General features: G+C 36.0%; 1 protein-coding gene across 42 annotated transcripts in view; it reads left to right on the forward strand.

The window, feature by feature from the left end:
* Window positions 1–22,043, forward strand: part of camk2b1 (calcium/calmodulin-dependent protein kinase (CaM kinase) II beta 1) — a 56,438-nt gene that overhangs the window by 16,718 nt on the left and 17,677 nt on the right. For 9 of the 42 annotated variants that reach the window (XM_052595300.1, XM_052595307.1, XM_052595306.1 and 6 more), the window contains exons 6-15: window positions 6,442–6,514; window positions 10,029–10,131; window positions 10,267–10,350; window positions 10,994–11,088; window positions 11,718–11,840; window positions 11,950–12,033; window positions 12,116–12,158; window positions 13,543–13,638; window positions 18,288–18,325; window positions 21,075–21,107. In XM_052595300.1, coding sequence (XP_052451260.1) covers window positions 6,442–6,514; window positions 10,029–10,131; window positions 10,267–10,350; window positions 10,994–11,088; window positions 11,718–11,840; window positions 11,950–12,033; window positions 12,116–12,158; window positions 13,543–13,638; window positions 18,288–18,325; window positions 21,075–21,107 — 772 coding nt within the window. Of the gene's footprint in view, window positions 1–1,337; window positions 1,411–6,441; window positions 6,515–10,028; window positions 10,132–10,266; window positions 10,351–10,993; window positions 11,089–11,717; window positions 11,841–11,949; window positions 12,034–12,115; window positions 12,159–13,542; window positions 13,639–18,287; window positions 18,326–21,074; window positions 21,108–22,043 lie in introns of all 42 variants that reach the window. The other 33 variants (XM_052595303.1, XM_052595308.1, XM_052595316.1 and 30 more) reach the window with 10 other exon arrangements.

Below are 22,043 nucleotides of genomic sequence, written 5' to 3' on the forward strand. Positions count from 1 at the left end.
TACGGGCCAGCTGCTCCCCGGCCCTTGACGAATGTGATTCGTGGATTAATTGCACAGCTTAACCATCATAGAGTGAAAGTTTATCATTGACAGGGCTGAAAACCACATCCAAGTTTAACAGGGCAGAGAGAGCGCTCGCGCGCGCGAGAGAGAGACAGAGAGAGAGTGCGCTCGAGAGAGACAGAGAGAGCATTTAAAATGAGAATGTAAGTGTGCTCACCCCATTTTTGTTTGTAAGAAAAAATATTGCAATATATATCGCAGAAAAATAAAATATCTCAATGTCATTTTTTCCCAATATCGTGCAGACCTAATATATATATATCTGTGTGTATGTGTGTGTGTATATACACACACACTACCAATTAAATGAATGGAGTCAGTAAGATTTTTTTATTGTGAGCATTTTATTCATCAAAGAATCCTGAAAAAATGTATCGGTTTCCAAAAATATTAAGCAGCATAACAAGCAAGTTTCTTGAGCAATATCAACAGCATATTTTTTGATTCCTGAAGGATCATGTTATGTTGACTTGAGTAATGATGCTGAAAATTCAGCTTTGCCATCACAGGAATAGATTACATTTTTAAATATATGGAAACAGAAAATGGTTATTTTAAATTCTAATAACATTTCACAATAACATTTTTATTGTATTTTGAAATCAACCCTTGGTGAGCATTAAATACTTATTTCAAAAACATCTTTGACCCTGAACCTTTGAACAATATTACGTAATATATAAAACACAATATCGTTATAAATATTGTATGAGACAGAATGCCCTTCAAAGACACTGTATGTATGTATGTATATAATATAGTAAATCTCCCCACACCAGCATTTATATATTTATATATATAAATACACACACACACACACACACACACTCACATCCTACAGATTTAAAACTCACTCACACACACACACACACCCACAGATCTACTTACTACACCTGTTCTTCCCCACCTCACCTCTCTTACTGTCTTTCCTTCTCTCTCTGATGTTGTTCTTATTGTTGACAGTTGTGTGTTTTATGTCTAAATGGTTCTGTCTCTTCACCTCCAACATTCACTTTCCTCTCTCCTTTTAATTCCTCCCTCCATCTCCCTCTTTTCCCAATCCTGTATGCGTCACTCCTCCCATCCCTTGTGTATCGATTCAACCTTGTTTTTTCTTATCATATCCATTGCTTTTGTTCAATGCACTGCCATCACTCCATCAATCATTTGATTCCACTCTATCCATCCTCACGTCTCCACCTTCACCTCTCGTTCCCTTCCTCCCTCTCTCCCTTCCCCTCTTCTTTTTCTTTTCTTCCGTTTTGTCTTCACAGTCACTGTATCCATCAGATTCTAGACAGTGTCCATCATATTCACCAACATGACATAGTGCACAGGGACCTGAAGGTCAGTATGTAGCTCACACACTGCCTGTAAATGGCCTGTCTGTTTGCCCCTGCTTGCTCTTGTCTGTGTGTCTGTTGCTGTAGCCTGTCTGTCTTGTCTGTCCATCTGTGTTTGGCATCATGGGCTTCTCCTAATCCATTGACTGCCATCCCAAAATTCCCAAATCCTTACATCCTGCGCTTGATGCGGTCATGCAGAAGATCAGAACTCGTTGATATTTTTGCTTGTGAGGTTTTTCTTTTTCTTTTTTTTATTGCTCCCTCAACTATTAGAGATAATCCACTCAAAACTGAAACGTTTGTCATTATTTACTCATCCTCATCTTGTTACAAGCCTGTATGTATTTTTGCATGTCCACAGAAGACAGTTAGCCTAATAGGTTTGGTATGACATAAGGGTGAGTAAATGATAAGAACTATGCCTCATATTATATTTCAATGAATATTTAGGCTAAAGTATTATCATGTTTTTTTTGTATAAACATCCTTGAATTACTATAAGTTAAAGTGTTCGCTAGTATGTACCATGTTTTCTTTGTCAAAAACACTGGACAAACAGTTTTTAGATGTAGTTGAGCCCTATTTTAAAGATTTAATAAAATTTTAATCAATTTTAATCAAAAGCATGAATGAACTTGAACAACTTTTAATAATGTGTCTTTTTATTGATTTTTTACAATAATATGGCCCTATGAAATGTTTTATTTTTTCCAGAAATTGTGGTCTGTTTGAATTTTTCTGGATTCCGTGCTTTATGATTTAACGCAAATTTTTTAGGAAAAATGGTGGTTATCAAATAAATGCATACAATTTTATCAGTTTAATTAATCTTTTAGATATAATGAATTTTGAACAATTTGTTAAATTTTTTGTGTGCTGCACAACAATGGTTAAGACAAATTGTATAATGTTACGTAATATTCCTTAAAACAAAGATCAGTTTCAGTACAGTGTATCAACAGTATTATGAACGGCCAATCATTCTTATTTCAAACAATAGTAGGTTTTACTGTCTTTACACAGATACAGTATTTGTAGATTTGTAATTTTACTTCTTGCTAAAGTTAGTGGATAAATTGCTTATTTACATACCCTTATGAAGCGTGGAAGAAGAGACTTGAATATGGTAATATTTAGTGATGTTAGTACAGGGAATATAGCTAATATTAGAGAAGGCAGCACAGTGAGTTCCAGTATGTCATTTTTGTACATGTTAATGTCCACACACAGCAGTTCTTTCAAGTGGAGTTTTTGTGCTGAAACACATTGACACTTCCTGTCTCACCTCTACACATACACACAAAATCACACAGTCATACACACATCTTCGCTTGCAGACCAGCCATGATCAGCAGCTGACACTGGGGGAGGTGTGAAGAAACACACATGCACACACTGTGATGAATGCACAAAACATTACATGTTTTTATATATATAAATATCCCTATATGCATTCATGCATTTAAAGGCAGGGTAAACCGACAGATTCACTCTCAGAAATGGGTTTATTCAGAAATGTCTTGCGCTTGCCGTGACCATATGTCATTCTTTGTGGTGTTTTAATGGTAGACATTTACAGCCCTGAAGTTTACTGCCATGCCTTAACTTTACACATATGCATGTAGTATAGCTCATGTAGTGCACACTGCGCATGGATAATAGTAATCATGGCTATAACTCTATCTAGGAAGCACAGTCCCAATCAATAATGTCTAAACGAGATTAGATTGCTTTAGACTAGATTGCTTTAATTCGTTTTATGTCAGTCTAATAATGTAGACTGTTTTGCCTTTTAAGGGCAGATGAGAATGACACAATCATCTTCCAGTATGTGTGAAAGACATATTTTGCTGATTAAAATGGTTTTAATTTGAATTAAATGCAGCCTTTTAAATTTGCAGTTTATTAAGGATAAACGAGTCAGCAAAATGACCAGTTAATGCTAATTGTAATTACTAAATTGATTTCAAGATTGACAGTGTCAGATGCAAAGCTTAAGTCCAAGAAAAAATCTAAACATTGATCCTGTGCATATTAGTCTTACAAACGCTTTTATGTCTTCAAATAGCACAATGTCAAACACGATATCGCCTAGCTTGTCAGTGAACTACGGCTCTGTGTAGTGAATTGCGCTCAAACTGAAAGCAGGTGATGATGATTTACTACTAATCACTGGACCAGCTTTACTGACGAGATGCGCATGAAAATCAATGCGTTTCCTTTCACAGCCCTAAGTCAGTCTGCCAAATCTATTACATCTTAATATAGGAGTTTTCTTAAATTATAATAGTCTATATGATCTAATTTTGCTTCTTGCATGAATGTTATTTAGGTGAAAGGCATTTGATCCGTTCAGAATAAAACTTTAAATTATTTATTCGAATGAAATTATTGCCTACACTACAGTTCAAAAGTTTGGGTCATTTTTAGTAAAATTGTTTTTGAAAAGTCTCTGATATTCACCAAAGCAGCATTAAAAACAGTAATATTGTGAAACTGTTTTCTATTTTTATATATATTTAAAATATAATTTATTCATGTGATGGCAAAGCTGAAAATTCAGCGGCCATTACTCCAGTCATCAGTGTCACATGATCCTTCAGAAATCATTCTGATTTGTTACTTAAGAAAAAAAAGAAAACAGTTGTGTTTTTTTTTTTTTTTCGAAACCATGATAAGAGTTTTTCAGGTTTCCTCGATGAATGAAACGTTTAAAAGAGCTCCATTTATTTGAAATGGAAATCTTTCGTAACATTATAAATGTCTTTACTGTCACTTTTTTTGTATTAACTTCTTTCTCAAAGAAAATCTGACTGACCTTTTGAATGGTAGTGTAAGTCAGTTTGTAGCTTTAAAGATTTCAATACAGCAAATGTCATTCACAGTTACACCATATCACATGACCTACACACACACACACACACTGCTCTCTCACTTCAGCATGCAAACCCTCTTACTGTTCACCCTCCATGTGCTGTGTGATTGTAGAGCAGCTACAACACCCCCAATCTTTTTCTTCCAGCACCGACTGATTTGACTCATGGGATATGCTGTATATTGGAATAGCTTTGACCTAGAGAACCATTTACAGCATTAATTGATTTACACAATTGATGTCTTCTTTTCCTTTACCACCAACCTCAGTCACCCTCAGTGTATTATCACTAGGGTTTCGGATCTGGGTTTGGGCTGTTAAATAGCGAAATCATCTTTCATCCTGGTGTAGGCTGTACCTGTGCATAGCAACATTCAGGGGTCTCTTGGCAACCAGCTCATATGCGTGCATGCACGTGTCGCTGCTATCCTACACTCCTTAACACGCACTCAAACCGCAATCACATTACACTCCCATGACACTATATTTATCAAAGAGTTGCATAGATATACAGCTGTGTTACTCTGTATGGTTTACTTCAAGGTTTAATTTCTAAAACGCTATTTTACTGCCCTAGGGAGGAGAAGAGTAGAGCTGCAAGCAGCAATTAGCAGAATCAAGCTGCCATTTATTTAACAGCCGCTAGATTTTCAGCAGTCACTACTCCAGTTTTCAGTGTCACATAATCCTTCAGAAATCATCCTAAAATACTGATTTGGTGCTCAAGAAACATTTCTTATTATTATCAAAGTTGACAACAGTTGTGTGGCATATTGTTGTGGAAACCATGCTAAGTTTTTCTGATTCTTTGAAAAAAAGTAAAAACGGATATTTATTTAAAATTAGAAATCTTTTGTAACAATGTGCAAGACTTCACTGTCACTTGTTTAAATCCCTGCTTAAATATTAGTATTAAGTTATTTTAGTTTTTGTAACTAATAATTAGCATTTTTGGCTTTTTAGTTGATCTCAGATCCATTTTCTTGCCTTCAAGAAAAAAATATGCTTCCTTGAGGCTTATTATTATTATTATTATTATTATTAAACTGAAGTTTAAAGCGGTTCATACTTAATAATAGGCCAGTTAATAAGCTATAGGAAACTAACACAGGATTCGTAAATATTTGAATCTATGATCTGTTTACCACTTTTACACTGAATCATAACAACATTACTGTATCCACCAAAAAAAAGTATTTTGCTACCTCTTATATTTATAGTAATTTTTAAGTCCTACATATGTTGGCATAAGAAAATAAAAGTAAATTCTCAAAAGACGCAAAGCATTGCCTCCATTATAATAATGTTTATATTGTACCCAAATTTAAATAGATCACAATTGAATCAATTTATATTAAACAAATTTTTTATTTCTGAGGGGATGTTTTGCTTTCAAACTCTTAGGGCCCTATTTTAAAGATCTAAATGCAAAGTGTGAAGCGCAAAAAAACTTTGGACCGAAAAACGGTTGTCCCTATTCTCGTAATGAGTAATGGGTGTTTTTTGTGCGTAACGGGCAATAAACCAATCAGAGTCTCATCTTCCATTGCCTTTAAGAGCCAGTTGCGCTCGTGCCATGATGGATTTGCTATTTACACGGCGGAATTTGGCAAGCGCAAAGACAGAACATATTATTTTATTAGCCTACAAAAAATTCTTATATATTGCAATCCTTTAATTTTTAATATTTGGCATGTTTGTGTGCTGCTGTGCGTCCCTGTGTATAATAAGCAGCGTGTACGCTCTTTAAATAACAGAAAAAACATTTTCAGCTCCTTAAAATAGCAATGCACCTGAACACACCTCTTTTTTAGACCAGCACGCCCATGGGTGCACAAATGGGTGCAAATGCATTTGCTTATTAAATGACGTGGCGCTGGATGGGAAAATGCAAACAGCGCCGGACTGAAACTAGCAAACACACTTGCGCTGCGCCTCCACCTGCAGTTTTGCAACTGTTTTTTATTATCATTATTATTATTTCAGTTATTGTGTGCTTATATTTAGCTACATGGAGGCAAGGTTGAGTCTAGAGAAAGATACCCTTCCCCTTCCCTTTTACATTTTTACCTGCCCCAAATACCCATCACCCCTGGCCTGTGCACGGGACTGTAGCGCTGCTCAAACTAACCTACGCCCCCTGCTGTTTGCATGCAGTCACTGCATCCAGCAGATCCTGGAGGCGGTGCTTCACTGCCATCAAATGGGCGTGGTGCACAGAGACCTGAAGGTAAGTGACAATTGTGATGTGTGTGAACTTGTGTATGTGCTCATAAACTTGCTATGTGGAAATCTGTGCCTACTACTGTGTAGATTTAAAGGGCACTGACATAATTGCTGATAGGAACTCTTGGTCTCCCTTCGAAAATGGGTGGAAAAAATATTTAGAAATGGGAGGTCAGTCCGATTTCACACAGTGATAGTGCATGGCATACATGCTTGAGTGTTGCAGTGTTTGACCATTGCTGGTAATAAATTCACTTTCATGAATGTTCAGGTAAGACTGCGCTAATTGGACTGACTTAAAGAGCTACATTAATTTTAGTTTATTGATCAAGACAAATGTCTCTTTTGCACTTCAAAAGTGTTCCCACTAAAATGAATCCCCTGCAATTATTATCATATAATAATATAAATAAATATAGACCAAATTGAATGAACTATGACAATGTAACTCTTATCTAGATTGCTTTTATTGACCAGAGAGTCAGTGTAGACATCAGGGTCCCAGTCCCAGACCAGTCCTCATGTCCAGGTTTGAGTGCACTGCAATGCCATTTGACTGCTCCCTTCTGACCTTTGACCTTTTCTAAAATGCAGTGAGCTTCGGGAAAGTGTTGTTCCTAGACATAATTCAACTAATCTCACGTTACCTGGCATGTTTTGCAGTCGGATTACAGTGCAAACTGGCCAGATATTAGCCTAGGATGCTTATCGTAACTGGCACAAAAAAATGTATGACTGCTGGGTGAACACCGCTTCAGAATTTATGCTGCATGTTTATGTATGCATGTATAAGTGGTTTGATTGTGACTTGGATCTGTGATGTCACTTTATAAATACACATTTATCTGCAGCTTTTCTTCAATATGCACAGATCCGGTACACTTTATATTATGTACTTTTATTGACATGTTGACTCCGTAAAGAGCATGTGCAAAATAATATCCAGATGTATATCAATAAATCAGGTGCTTTAATCTGATTTAATTAGTAATGCACAGAAGTTATAGTTTTAGCGAAACATGAGACTGAAATTTAAATTGCCACTGAAAATTTTTTGTAATAATTACATTTGCGTAATTTGATAATTGACCTCGGTATGCTGTTAAAGGTGTTGTGTTCTAAGATGATAAATTAATTTAGTCATAGTAGTTTGGCAACAAGTTGCCTCTCAGCATTTCAAAATGATTTAATCTGAAACCAAAAAATCATTAATTCTTTTGCTGTTTTAGCCAAATATTGGACCGTGAACACTTGACATTCCTCCCTAGTACAACTGCAGCCATAATTATTTACAAGTATTAATGTCTAGATCTGCAATAGACTTGCATGAAATAGTCAAACGACTATTAATGCCAATTAAACATCACTCATTTCGATCAATGATTTTGGCGTTTTAAAACCTTTTCCTTTGAAAACTGAAATGAGTTCTTTTTTGCAGTTTTAAACCAAATATTTTAAATTGCTTTAATTTTGGTGCATCACGAGATTTAATCCATATACATTCAGATTCAAGCCTCAGTTTCACAGTAGCAGCATCAAGAAAAACGAAACCAGGTAAATGCTAAAAATGGCATTTTGGTTTCACGCTCTCAGTGTCTGCCCTTTAAAATGGAAGCCTGGGGCACGCGCTCTTCCACAGCTGGAAACTGAGTGGGCATGACAGGAATGCCACTGCAGAAAAGAGCAGCGGTCTTGCACATATATTATTGCACATACACACAATCTCACACATCTACCAACACCCATGATTTTTTGGATTTTACTGAGCAAAGCAAGTAAACTAAACCAACTCATGCCAATTTAATCCGTGCACCCAGCTGTGCTTTTCAGTATATGCATATACATGTATATAATGCATATAATTTGATTCGTAGCTGTGCCCATGCTGATGAGATTTTTGCTAGGAAGTCATGTCATTGATTTCACTGCAGAGGTTATACACTCGTGAAAGAGCATTGGAGAGCTAGATTTGTTCTCAGAGGGTGCTGTTCATCAAAATTCCTCCCACTACTGAGCTTTAAGGCTGGGATTAGCTCCTGATGTTCCAGCCCTTAACAGAGTGCATGTTTAACCTCTTTTTTTTGGGGGGGGGGGGGGGGGCAATCTGCATTAGCTATGCTATATGAGAGCTGCTGAGGATGGAGACAAAATCTAGGAAATTTTTAATGAAGGGAAGGTTGTGAAGTAATTGTGATAATGAGTGTTATGGAATGTTATTAAAAAAGTAAATGCCCCCTGGCTTAATTAAACATGGGCAAGCTGGTCTGTGAGCATTTGAGAGCAAGTTGACTGTGTATCTGCATGAACATATTCAGATGTATTAATATCTAGATGTTTTTCATAGGACTTAAGTTATAATTACAAATGTTAGATTATTCTGCATATGCAAAAAAAAAAAGTAAATATTGATGATAATCAGAAAAAACCTACAGTCAGTCTACTCTTAGCTTCTAATGAAAGTAGTGAATTAATTATATATGAACGAATGTATATTTATTTATTTAATTATTTTTCCTGTGATCGCAAAGCTGTGATTTTATCAGTCATTTATGACTCTTTAGTATTGCTTGATCCTTCAGAATCATTCTGATTTGAAGTTCAAGAAACACCGTTTAATATTACAATTGAAAACGTTTTTGCTAGTTTATATTTTTTGTGGAAACAGTGACCTTTTATTTTTTATTTCTTAAAGAAACGAAAGTTCAAACTAATGCATTTATTTGAAATTGAAATCTTTTGTAACATTATAATGCGTAATGAGAAACATCTGTCACTTTTGATTAGTTTAATTCATCCTTGCAGCATTAAAGTATTGATATCATTTTAAATAGTCTTACCGACCCCAAACAGTTAAACGGTAGCTTATTTTTTTTAGTTGTCATTTCTCTCAGTTTAAATCATTTTAGTAGCAGTCTACAATGTGAATAAGAGAGTGAGGGAAGTGGATGTTAGATCAACCAGACCCTGCAATGCAGGAAAATCTCCTTGAGATTTCACTCTCTGCTGCAGAGCTAAAGGTGTGTGTGACAGGCTATTTGGTTTGTTAGCTAGCCCTTATAGATCAGAGTTGCTAGCACTATGATTTATAAGATCGTGTCATGTGTGTGCTAGCAGAAGGCACTAGAGGAGATATCACATTATTAGCATCCATCAGTGACAGAAAATAATGAGGATGGATAATCTGGGTCAGTTGGGAGGAAAACATGCCCGCACACACACACACTTATTACCAGTGAAGAACTTTTTTTTTCTTAATCCTTTATTTAGAAACATTCTGCAGTCTGAAAGTTCAGCGAAACCCACCATTCAACTAATGTCTAACAGAATCTGATTTGGGGAGGTTGATTATATTATACACATTTAAAATGTGCGCTGGTTTCATGTTAAGAACACGTGATAGGTATCTGACTATCTATTGTTGTTGTGAAGTGTGTGTCAGCATGCACAGTGTGTTTGTTACTATGAGTGTAAAGTTGTGTGTTAAGGCAGGAGAAATGTTGTCTTCACTCTCCCCTCAGCCAGAGAATCTGCTCTTGGCCAGTAAGTGCAAGAACGCCGCTGTGAAGCTGGCCGACTTTGGACTGGCCATTGAGGTGCAGGGAGACCAGCAGGCATGGTTTGGTATGAAGACATTGCTACAATGACACAAACCTGTAGTTTGATATTGAGAGACGCCCACACGATTTATAACAAACACTTTAGAACTTGTTTGTACTGCTTACACCTTTATTATCCCATTTTACTGTGCATTTACAGGATTTGCAGGGACACCAGGTTACTTGTCCCCTGAGGTGCTGAGGAAAGAAGCATATGGCAAACCGGTGGACATCTGGGCCTGCGGTAAATAAACTCAAATTCAGTGACAAGCACATGCTCATTTTGAAGAAATTACAGGAGTTTTATGTGCTTTGTGCCAAATCTAAGTGAGCTGCCTTGCTGTCTGCTTCACCGTCTACCTTCCCTGCTGATATAAAGCTATTTAAACCAGCCCTAGAGGGTTTTCTGTTCTCAGTTGGTTTCCTCTTCTAGTCAAGCTGGTCTGGTTGTCTTTGTTTTAGAGGGGTTTTGGACACTTTCTAATTTTTTTGGCCCGCCAGCTAAACAATCTAAACAACAGCTTGACCAAGATGGAAGAAATTGGACTTAGGCTGGTTTATTTGTTTTCAGCAGGGTCCTAAAGGGATGTTCATACATTCAGAGATTTGCAGTGACAGATAGAAGTAGTCATTAATTTTCAGTGAGAGTTGGTGATTTCCATTAAACCTGCATGATACCAATTAAGCCTACAAGCAAACAAAGGCAAAGAGACTCAGCAACCTCATTTATTTCGTACTTGTTTTGAGTATAGAACAAAAAATATAACTGGCAACACAGTATAACTGGCTGTACTGTATTCAACAGCCTTAAAATTGCTGCTTACCTAAGCTCTACTTGGAACAGATAGATAGTTTTTTAAATTTATTTTTTAATTGTCTTTATTAAGGTGTGATTCTGTACATTCTGCTGGTTGGATATCCACCTTTCTGGGATGAGGATCAGCACAAACTTTATCAGCAGATCAAAGCGGGAGCTTATGATGTGAGTTTTATGATCTTTTCAGTTTTGCGTACTGTATTTACCAAAAAACGCCAAAACTTTGATATGATGAAATGTGTTGGTTTTCAAATTATCAAAACACTTAACTGCTATCACAAGTATAGAATATCATATTGAATGTTTTATTAATTTAACTTTAGATGGCACAATCAATTTTTTAACACTTAAAAACATTGTTTGTCTAATAGACTGCAAAACATACATTTTTAAAATAGAAATTGCCTATTTCATAGAATAGACTGATTTATTTGATAGATGCAGCACAAGTGGGGGATTTTTGATAATATTGATATATTAAGTACTTTTAGCATCATTTTATATGGTTCAAAATTTTTTGGTAATATTGATTCATATTAGTTGTCGACTGGTATGGTTTTTTTCAGTTTTGCTTGAGCCAACATTGACTCATGCATCTTCATAATGCCAGTTCATTAAATTGAGAAAATTGAACTTCAATAGGTGTTTACATTTTCTTAGAAACGCACAATTTCTAGTCAAAAGTTACAGAAATTGCTAATTTCAATAGATGGTTTATATGATGCAGTGCTTGCTGACAGAGCTAATCTGTTGTTGTATAGTAATCGCATTTTTAAAATGTATTTCTCTAATAGTTTCCATCTCCCGAATGGGACACAGTTACTCCTGAAGCCAAAAATCTCATCAATCAAATGCTAACCATAAACCCTGCCAAGAGAATCACTGCACAGGAAGCTCTCAAACACCCATGGGTCTGCGTATGTATTCACCAACGCGCAAATGCAGACATATAGAACACTTAGACAAAAGCAGCAAAACGCAGATGTAGATATACAGTAAAAATCTTTTCCCTATTTGTTTCCATAGCAACGCTCTACTGTGGCTTCCATGATGCACAGACAAGAAACTGTGGAATGCCTGAAGAAGTTCAACGCCAGGAGGAAACTCAAGGTGTGTTTGGTGACACACACATGCTCACTCAATTCTAATTTTACACACACACACAGGTTATATTTCCTCATTGTCCTCACAGGGGGCCATCCTCACCACCATGCTTGTGTCACGGAACTTCTCTGGTAAGTTATTCGGGTGTGACGAAGCTGCAGATTAACCTTGGAACTGTTTTGATTGACAGCTGAGTTGATGAATATGTGTGATTTCTGATTGGTCTGTTCTGTGTATGTTCTGATGGTTCTCCAGGGAATCATCTGTGTGTCTTTTAAGATCCCCACTCCGTCTTGATGTGCTTTTGTTGTCTGTTGTCTGTCAAATAAATACTTGAAGCCTCTTGCTCTCATTAAAAGTGACCTTTGGGCAAGATTTGGGCTGCACAGATTTTGGGGCCATAAAAAGTAATCGTGACTTAAGTTGTACTTAGTGTTATAATGTTATTGCATTAGATATAAAACCAAATGGTACCTAAAAACAAATGATGATAGAGAGTTTCTCCAATTTTTTGTGATTCTACTATACTAATGTGGTATTTTCATGATCCTGCATAATAAGCCATTTAACCACCATAAAAATCAAAATACAAAAAAGGCAGTGCTACTTAATTTTATTGACATAGTGTCATTGAAAACATGCATGAATGAGAAAATATAGTAAAAAAACAATTAGATTTGATTATTCAATTTCTGAATGCTTGAATATTTAACCAATGTGAAAAACTATTTGTCCTATTGTTTGTAATTTATTTTAAAAAATCATAATAATTATCTTGACTAAACAAATTACCACTTATGAATGCCACTTGGGTCAATATCTAATGTGATGACATTGATACATTTTTAAGTGTGGTTTAACGGTCCACATACTTTTTGGGACAACTTTCTTTATATTTTTACGCCCTGCCCACCACTTACTGTACATACAACCTTTTCCTCTCCATCTTGCAGTTTGCAGTTTTAATGTAGCTCTGACGTCACAGATCTCATGCATTATTCAAAATAACATGCATTTCTAGACTTCTCCCTGCACATGTAAATTGCCTAACTCTCTCTGTCAATTCTCTTTTTTTTTGACACTATCCTTAATGAAAATTCAAGTACCGGTAGTTATAGCAGCACTTTCTGCCTTCTGAACTCATCTGTGATGCCAGGGCTCTGCTTGTAACTGCTTCAGATGATGGTCCAACAAAGGACATTGATAAATATATGTGGTTTGAATGTTAGGATTTATGATTCCCTCTGGGTCAGAGTCTTGTTTTGTTGTACTTTGGTTGTAATGAAAGTATGGCTCTTGTTTGAGTGGGGATCATTTTGTTACAAACCACCTGTCTCTCAAAGAAATAAAAAAAATAAGAAAATTGGTTTGACGTGTTCTTATAACTGACCGTTTCTTCACCTGTAGACTAATGAATGGTTCTCTTTCACTCTGCCCCCTTTCCTCTTCCCTCTCTCTCTCTCTCTCTTTTTGTTCCTCCCTCTCATTGTGTGTGGGTGGGTATGTGTGTGTTAGTGGGTAGCAGACAGACCACGGCTCCCGCCTCGGTCACTGCGGCTGCGGCTGCAGTAGCCGCGGCTGCAGGCACCACAGCAGGGCTGGTGGAACAAGGTAGCGCCGCCCTGCGGGGCACAACTCCTCTGCCCCTTTCTGTCTCTCCGCTCCTCTGGTTATTCCTACCATTCCATTATTCTCTATTCACAGTGTGCTCCACAGTTTTTCTTTTCTTTTTATTTGACCCCCCCCCCCCCCTGTTTATCTGTTCTCTTTCCCTATTGTCCTTGAAATTTATTTTTCATTCTTTTATTTTTTCCCTCTATTTTCCCTTGTTAATTCCTTTTTTCACTTCCCATATAATTTCCTTTCATTTCCTTTTAATTACCATTATCTGTTTAATGTTTCCTTTTCTTTCGTTTCCTTTCCTTTCCTTTCTTTTACTATTTCCCTTTTACTTTGTTTATTTCTTCTCTCTCCTTTTCATTTTTCCTTGCTTTACCTTTTCCATTTCCTTTTCTGTCCTGTCCTTTCCTCTTTACTTCTCTATTAATTTCCCTTCTTTTCGGTTTCCTTTTTCCTTTGTTTTCCCTTTATTTCAATTAAAATTGCCCCTTCCCTTACCCTTTATTCATCCTTTTACCTTTTTCTTTCTTCTTCCCTTTTTCTTACCCCTTTTCCTTCCATTTTCCTTTTCTCTATTTATATCTTTTCTCTTTTTCTGATTGATTTCAGCTTTTCTTTCTTATTTTTATCTTATTTGTCTAATTCATTTCTTTTTCACCCCCCCCCCCCCCCTTTTAGTTAGTTACTTCTACAAAAGAAAACTTTCTGTATTTCATCCTCCCTCTACATCCTTTCTGTCACTCACTAGTCCATGATTGTCTCTGCATGGGGCTAAAGCATGCATGATGACTCACCCTCTACCTCTCTTACCAGATGTTTCTTCTGTTACTTTCTTGTCCTCCACACTTTTGTGTCATTATTGACCTCATTTCTCTTGTGGTTCATATCTTATAACATGTGTATTGGTTATTGGTTCTCTCAGTGGTCTGTCATTGTCATTTCATTCATCTTTAATTTATTTCACAGAGGATCTACACCAAGATCTTTATATGATGAATGTATTTTCCCTCCCACTCTCTTTTTTGAGTCCTGTTCTCTCCATCATTTCTTCCTTTCATATGTGCCATAAATCACTGCCTCTTTTTGGTTTATTCTTAACCTTCTCTTCATTGCCTTTCTTTTCCATTTTTATCTGACACCCATAAGCCTTCTTCACTTTCATCCTCTATATTCTTCCTTCCTTCCTTTACTCTGTCTTTAATATGGTCTGTGAAGTTGAAGTTCACCCCTGTTTCAAAGGGTGGAACAGTCTGCCTGCTGTTGTGCTGAATGCTGCATGGGAGGTTGGACTAATGCATGTTCACTAACTTGGGGGTGTGATGTGCTGAACGAATCTGGTGCACTCGTGCATGGTCAAAGCTTCTTGACAACAGTTTTTTTTTTTTTTTTAGCATTTTTTTAATCAGGATTTCATATTTGTGTATGGACAAGATGTAGAATTATGTAGAATTTTAGTTAACATTACTTGTTGTTAACATTACTTGAAACTGGATCCACGGTATGAGGGGAAATGCATGGAAACAAAATCTCTCTTTATTCCATTTTGGGCTATAGTGGATATACAGTTGCAGTATACTGTATTTGTTTTATTTTGCAGGGTTTAGCATAGATGACTACACTATGTGTGCAATTTACAAGCCTCTAATTTGGAATCTTTTTCTTGCGCCTTACTTTAAAGATTTTATAATCATTGCATCTCCTCCAGAGCAATACAAAGAAAGCCACTGCTAATCTATCACAAAACAAATCAATTCCAGAGCAAAGTATTATTTTTTATTTTTTTGACCCGATAGTAAAAGAAAAGCTGATGACAAAATACAAGATGGGTTTGATTTGTTTAATATTTTCTGGGTCACTACATTATTCCTCCACCACTCCACTAGTGTGGAAGCTAATAGAGTTAATTTTGTAGTTTCGACTGGATGTGTTGTAGATTGACTTACTGTATAATAGATATTTTTCAGCTTTTTAATTGTATTCAATATCTTGACATTTATTTATTTGTTCTAAAATGGCTTAAAATGGTGTTTTTCTATCAGTGGAATTATCATTTCGACCAAACAGCCTTTGGCATTTAAGCGTATAGGCAAAAAAATTTGATCATTTAGAATTTCTAGATTTATCCAAGCAGCTGTTCTGGAGGAGAAGCCAGTGACATTGTCTTGCCATTTACCTTTTTGAAAGGGCAAAACATGATTTGGGTTTATTTTTCAGCTTTTCTTTTTCCTTTCCTTTCCTTTCCTTTCCTGTTTGTTTTTTGTTTTTTAACATAGAGTGCATCATGAGTGAGGCAGAAGGGTTGAGCTGGTACATTGAGCGTGTGCTGTGGCTCAATGTGAAGGCTGTGCTTTATATTCAATGCTCCCTCCACATGCCTGCAATCAAATATTTATGTAGTGCTGCCTCTCTCTGTTGTCCTTCTACTACCCCCAGCCTGAGCAACCAGACTACTGCACTATAGGCAGTTACACTACATATGGGACTGACACCTGGATCCCTTCAAATCCTCATATATGACTTTAATATGGTGCATATAAGAGAATATATTTATGTATTATACTTTAGGTTATGTGGACACCCATTTTTTAGTTTGGGCATTTTAGTGGAAGCTGTTATAACAGCAAATGATGGATCAACTCCCTATTTATGCCCATAATGTTGCAAAAAGCTGTCTTCTCAATCGATAATAATGCTTAGTTTTGCTTGTGCAACTGCTATACATTGCACAAGATGGATTGAAATTTTCATATATATATATATATATATATATATATATATATATATATATATATATATATATATATATATATATATGTATATATATATATATATATATATATATATATATAAATAAATTTTAAGATATAAATATATTTTTATTTCATTTGGTTGTATGTTTGTTTAATAAAAAATATATTGTAATTATTAATTTATTTAATGTTTACGTATTTGAAAAGCACTGGAGAACAATTGAGCAATAGGTTTTAGAGTAGTGAAACTGCTTATACGAAACAACCTGGCACAAACCTGTTTGCCTGCTATTTTTTGCTAAACCTTATTTGCTGACTCTCTGCAAGGTAGATAAACTCTGAGATAAATGATGACTACTGAAAACAAGTTGACATTTTTTTTGTTCTTGAGTCCATGGATATAGATACAGCTCCATAAATAGTCGTTTAGTTTCAGCATTCATAGATAAACCACACGAGATATTTTGACCTCTTCTCCAATACTCTTTCTTTTTCTCTCCATTCTCTCTTCCTCTCTTTTTTTTGCTTTCTGTGTTAATGGCAAGGTAAGGAGCTCCACTCACTTTAGAGTGTTAGAGGTTACTTCACTACTGCTGCTCTTTCTACAGGGACACATGCTCATTTCTTCTCACTGATCTCTTTGGGCCACCAGATGGGTGGATTGGTGGCCCAGATTCAGTTCTAGGAGGATTTTGAGTGACCCTGTTCTTTTGTTTATTATCAGAAATACAGCAAATGCATTCAACTTTGACTTAATTTCTTGTGCAACCTCTTGCTATGTTGTACCTCTTGCATTTTTTAATGCATAATTCCAGCTCATGCCATCTTAATCATGTATGTATCTGTAGGATCATTTTACAGAATTTTCTGAATGACAGGGTTTTGCTGAAATTATTGTATTAAATGAACAGTGTCTAGAGCTGTTGTCTCAACCGAGACGTTAAGATATCCTTAATAGGGATGGGCACGAGTACCAGAGTACTCGGAATGTAAATAATGAAAACACATTTGTTTCGTGTCTCAGTTTGAATTTGATGTTGTGACAGCTATACACAAACATACCCAAAAGGTGCTTCAAAGGTGCTTGACAGAGTGTGTGTGCATTTATTTGCATATTTATTTTTGATCATGAAGTGGTACAAGAACCAACCATGAATGACAGTGATTGTGTCAGATGCTTCTTTATACTCATTAATGATTGCTTTATATTAATTTAATGAATGTTGTTCACCATGATGCTGTACAGAACAATGAAAAGCATAAATGTATTTATTTTTTAATTATCCTTAGTCCTTGGATGGATAAATTTCACTGTCATCTACACTGTTTGGCTGAACCTAAAAACGCTCATTTTAAGTATTCAGTTGTTTCCCTTCCATATGATTGTTTCTTTTCCAAAAGGTTTATAAAATTAAATAAAATGTTAAGAAATGTAGACTGAGTAATGAGATATCTGTGGCAGCGTTGTTTCTATGATAATGAAGCAGATAAAAATGTGTAGCTTAATTATAGATTTCTCTGCCGCAGTCTTTCCTGTAAGATTATTTTTATGATTTAGACAATGGGGAACTGTTCAATCTGAGGGGCCAGTAATAAATCTTAATCTGTTTAAAAGTCATTGTTACTTTTATATAGTACTTAATAGATCATTATTTTTTAACAAACAAATAGTTAGTTATCATGAAACATTGAATTGTATTTCATTTCATACACACCACCCTTCAAAAGGAGGGTTGGTTAAATTTTTTGTATAAGTGATTAATTTTTTTATGATTCCTTGAGGAATAGAAAGTTCATTTTAGGAAATATAGCCTGGGTAAATGGAAATTTTGTAATATGCAATGTGGTGTTGCTGATTTAACGTCTCTCTCTTATTTCCTCCCATTGTAGCAGCCAAGAGCTTGTTGAACAAAAAAGCTGACGTTAAGGTAAGACGATCTGTCGAACTTCTGACCTCTGGGACCCAGACATGACCAGATGGCTTCTCTCTTTTCACTACTCCATCTCTCTTTCCTTTTATCTTCCTGGCTAATCTGTCAGTGCTTGCTTAGAGTGTGTTTAGAGTGTGTTCTTTATTGCATGATTGTTTTTTACACAAGTGTTATTAGTTGATATTGTGTTTGATGTGTGTGTATAGATGTGTTTGTTTTAAGACATGAGAGATTTAAAACCTGACCACTGACACCTAAAGTCACCTTATAAAAATACAGTATATTTCAGTGTCGTTCTGATTAAGTCTAGTCAACCTCTACTAAGAAATTACTTTACCTTACTGACAGATAAATAAAAAAAAAGATTAGAGATGTCTAGTCATCATTTACTCAAAACTCATGTATTTCTGATTGTAGTTTTTACATTAAACACTAGAAAAGTTTAAGCTGCACTTTTTTTATACAAGGAAAGCTGATGGTAGATAATGGCTGTCAAGCAAATTTATGTTCTTCACGCAAAGCTTTCGCATATCTTCAGAAGACTTGTAAGCTAATTTGTTCATTGACAGCTAATCTTTACCATCAACATTCATTGTAAGGAAAAGAGCAGGAAGACTGGACATCACCTTTTGTGTTTCCATAAAGAAAAAACAAAAAGGATTTGGACCGATATGGTAAATGGGTGAAATATCCCTGATTTTTAATTTAAGGGTAAAATGTAAATATATTTTGCTAATTCGCTTATTTTTCAAATGATTAATCGCATCCAAAATAAAAGTTTTTGTTCACATAATATATGTGTGTGCGATGTTTATTTATTATGTGTATATAAATACACATACATGTATATATAAAAAAAAGATTTATGTATATTTACATATAATTTAGATTTATATATAAATATTTTATATATAAATGCTTAATTTTTCTTATATATGGACATGTGTGCACATCATCTAAACACAAACTTTTATTTTGGATGTGATTCATCGTTTGACAGCCCTATTATCTACCATTAAAACCTTCTTTAAATCCGTCCCCAAAGATACCACACATTCACATGGAAATGTAAAAGTATAAATGCCTCTGAGTATTTTAGTGAATTTTCACAGACTCTCCAGCAGTCATATGAGCATGAAAATCCATGATTATTAAGCTACCAAATGAAACCTACCTTTAACACACCTCTCTGTATTTAAATACATCCCAACAGAATTCCACACATTAGCCAAAAAGTAAAAATCAAGTGCAGTTTACACAATGAACCTTGCTGTGAGAATTTCAGTGAATTTTCCAGGCTCTCTAGCTGACATAAGAGCATTGAAACATCAAGTATTACCAAACACTATAATAAGCTCTATCCGGTCATGAAGCCAGCAATACCACTGAAAGATGAGACGAAATTAAGGTTTATTTCCGTCACCACCTTTAGGCGTGTGGGAGACATTTAGGTGAATGATATAACTATGACGGCTGTAATGCCATTGAGGGATCTATCTAGAGTAATTTGATTCATGAAAAGGGATTTTCAAAGATGAACTGCGCTTAACACTTAGGGAAGTGTTCACAGACACACACTCAAACACATTTTTCTACCTGTGTTTACTTTGTCGTCACCCCACTACCCACCTATGTGACTCACACCTGCTATCTCCATGTGTATGTGTGTACATATGTGTGTTTGAGCTGAGAAATAGTTCAATGGGGAGTGTGACTCTGCTTCCAAGAATAGCCCCGAGTCTGAAACCCTGGAAACTCTGAGACGAAAATAGCAGCACAGCGCTCCTCTCGTCACCTAGCAACAGGCTCCCCCACGTCCTCTCCAGCCATTTTAAAATATTTCTTCTGTCCTTTTCATGATTACTTTGCTCTCTCTCTCTCGCTTTCCTCCTTTCACCTTTATGCTCCATCGCTGTCTTCGGAGATCAAGCTGAGCTGATCTTTATTTAGTCTCTTGTCAATATTTTTCATATTAACGGAAGCTGACTTCTTTACTTTTTGTCTAAATCTTTGCACTACCACTGGTTATATAATTCTGCTTTAGAATTGGAGGCATTTTTATGAATTTATTTAAATATGGTAGTTGCAGCGATTGGAAGTTGTGCTGCTTCGTTTTCAACGAAAGCGCGTCTGAGAACATTTTGTGCTTAATATAACTTGTTCTTGGCTGCCCTTTTTTTTTAGGACAAAAAATATCACTGAACCGCACAGACTCTGCTTGCTTCCTCTCTCAGCAACCCTGCCTGTCCTTGCACGTCTTTCCTACTTTGTGTAAGCTCCTGCGTTGTTTTCCTGCTTCAGGTTCAGGGCCAGATGTTTCTGAACGGTAACTGTCATATGTCACAAACAACTGACCCCAGATCAGGTAACTTTGGTTACGCTGATCATTCCTCAGGTGCACTTCAACTACTCTTCTTCTAGTAGCATGTTTCTCTCTCCTTTTTCCTCCACTTGACCCACTACCCTTCCTTGTTCCTCTTTCTCCAAATCCTCTTGTACAGAAGAACCTCTACATATTTCCTTTGTCTGAACCCAAACTTTCACATGCACTGCAAAATAATTTTTCAAATCGTTTTCTTTGACTAAAATACACACAGCTCTGACTGCATTTGAGATCTCCTCCCAGCACTTTTCTCTTCACTCCAAATGAACATGGTTATCAAACAAGCCAACAGCTACTTTTTTATATTTCGTCTCACAGTTTGCACCATTTTTATCACTTCTCTCCTTTTCATTCTCTCTGTAGAAGCGGAAGTCGAGCTCTACCATTCAGTACATGGTGAGAATCTTGTTTCATTTGCACCCTTCTTTTTACTTTCATCATCCTCTTCTTGTACCTCCACCTACTGTACCAATGCAACGCTTTCTTCGAACGTCTTACTTATGAAATTATTGCCAGTATCAAAAAAAAAAAATATATATATATATATATATCTTCGTTTTTTTTTTTTATTATTATTATATTAAAAAAAATATAAAAAAAATGAATGCATGTTTTTACTGGTCAACTAATCTTGGATCTTAGTCTCAGCCTCAAAGACTGTCCACACACAGTCCACTGAGCACTTGATTCATATTATATGAATGGCGGACTTAAACAGTTTTTCTGTAGAGGCCCGTTCACATCAAGAATTTTAAAAGTAGCTATGTTTGTGTCCATATCTGCAGAAGAGAACCCTTGTAGAATTAGAACACGTACTAAAATCATATAGTTAAACCCTAATACACTTAAAGTTCTTTTCCATTCTTTGCTGAGGGGTAAAAGAAGATGGAGCCTGCCTCCAACCGATGGAAAACAACAGCTTTGGAACTTTTGGAACTATTGCATGGAGCTGTTCTGGAAAACTCGCTTTGGCAAGATCCCTAAACTAACTTTATTTTGGCCTGGTGTTTGATGCATATCGGGCCTTTAATAGTTCTCGTTATTGTTTTTGGTGTGAACAGGCCGTAAATGGCACACGTCTAGTCTTATTTTATACTGTATGAACAGTTACATATACAGTAAACCCACCTCTAAGTGGCACATAAAAACTAAAAGAACAGAATTGTTGCTTTACATGTCAATCAGTATCTGAATGTCTTAGTGCATGGTCCTTGGCCAGAACGCTCTGTGGACTAGACTTTTTGGAGTTCAGATATGGCTTTGTGAGACCACTTGGTTGCAGTAAAAGTGTCCTGCTTTCTTGAGTGTTTTCTGGCAAACACCAAGTTCCTC

The sequence above is a fragment of the Carassius gibelio genome, chromosome A5 (genome assembly GCF_023724105.1).
Source record: "Carassius gibelio isolate Cgi1373 ecotype wild population from Czech Republic chromosome A5, carGib1.2-hapl.c, whole genome shotgun sequence".
NCBI lineage: Eukaryota > Metazoa > Chordata > Actinopteri > Cypriniformes > Cyprinidae > Carassius > Carassius gibelio.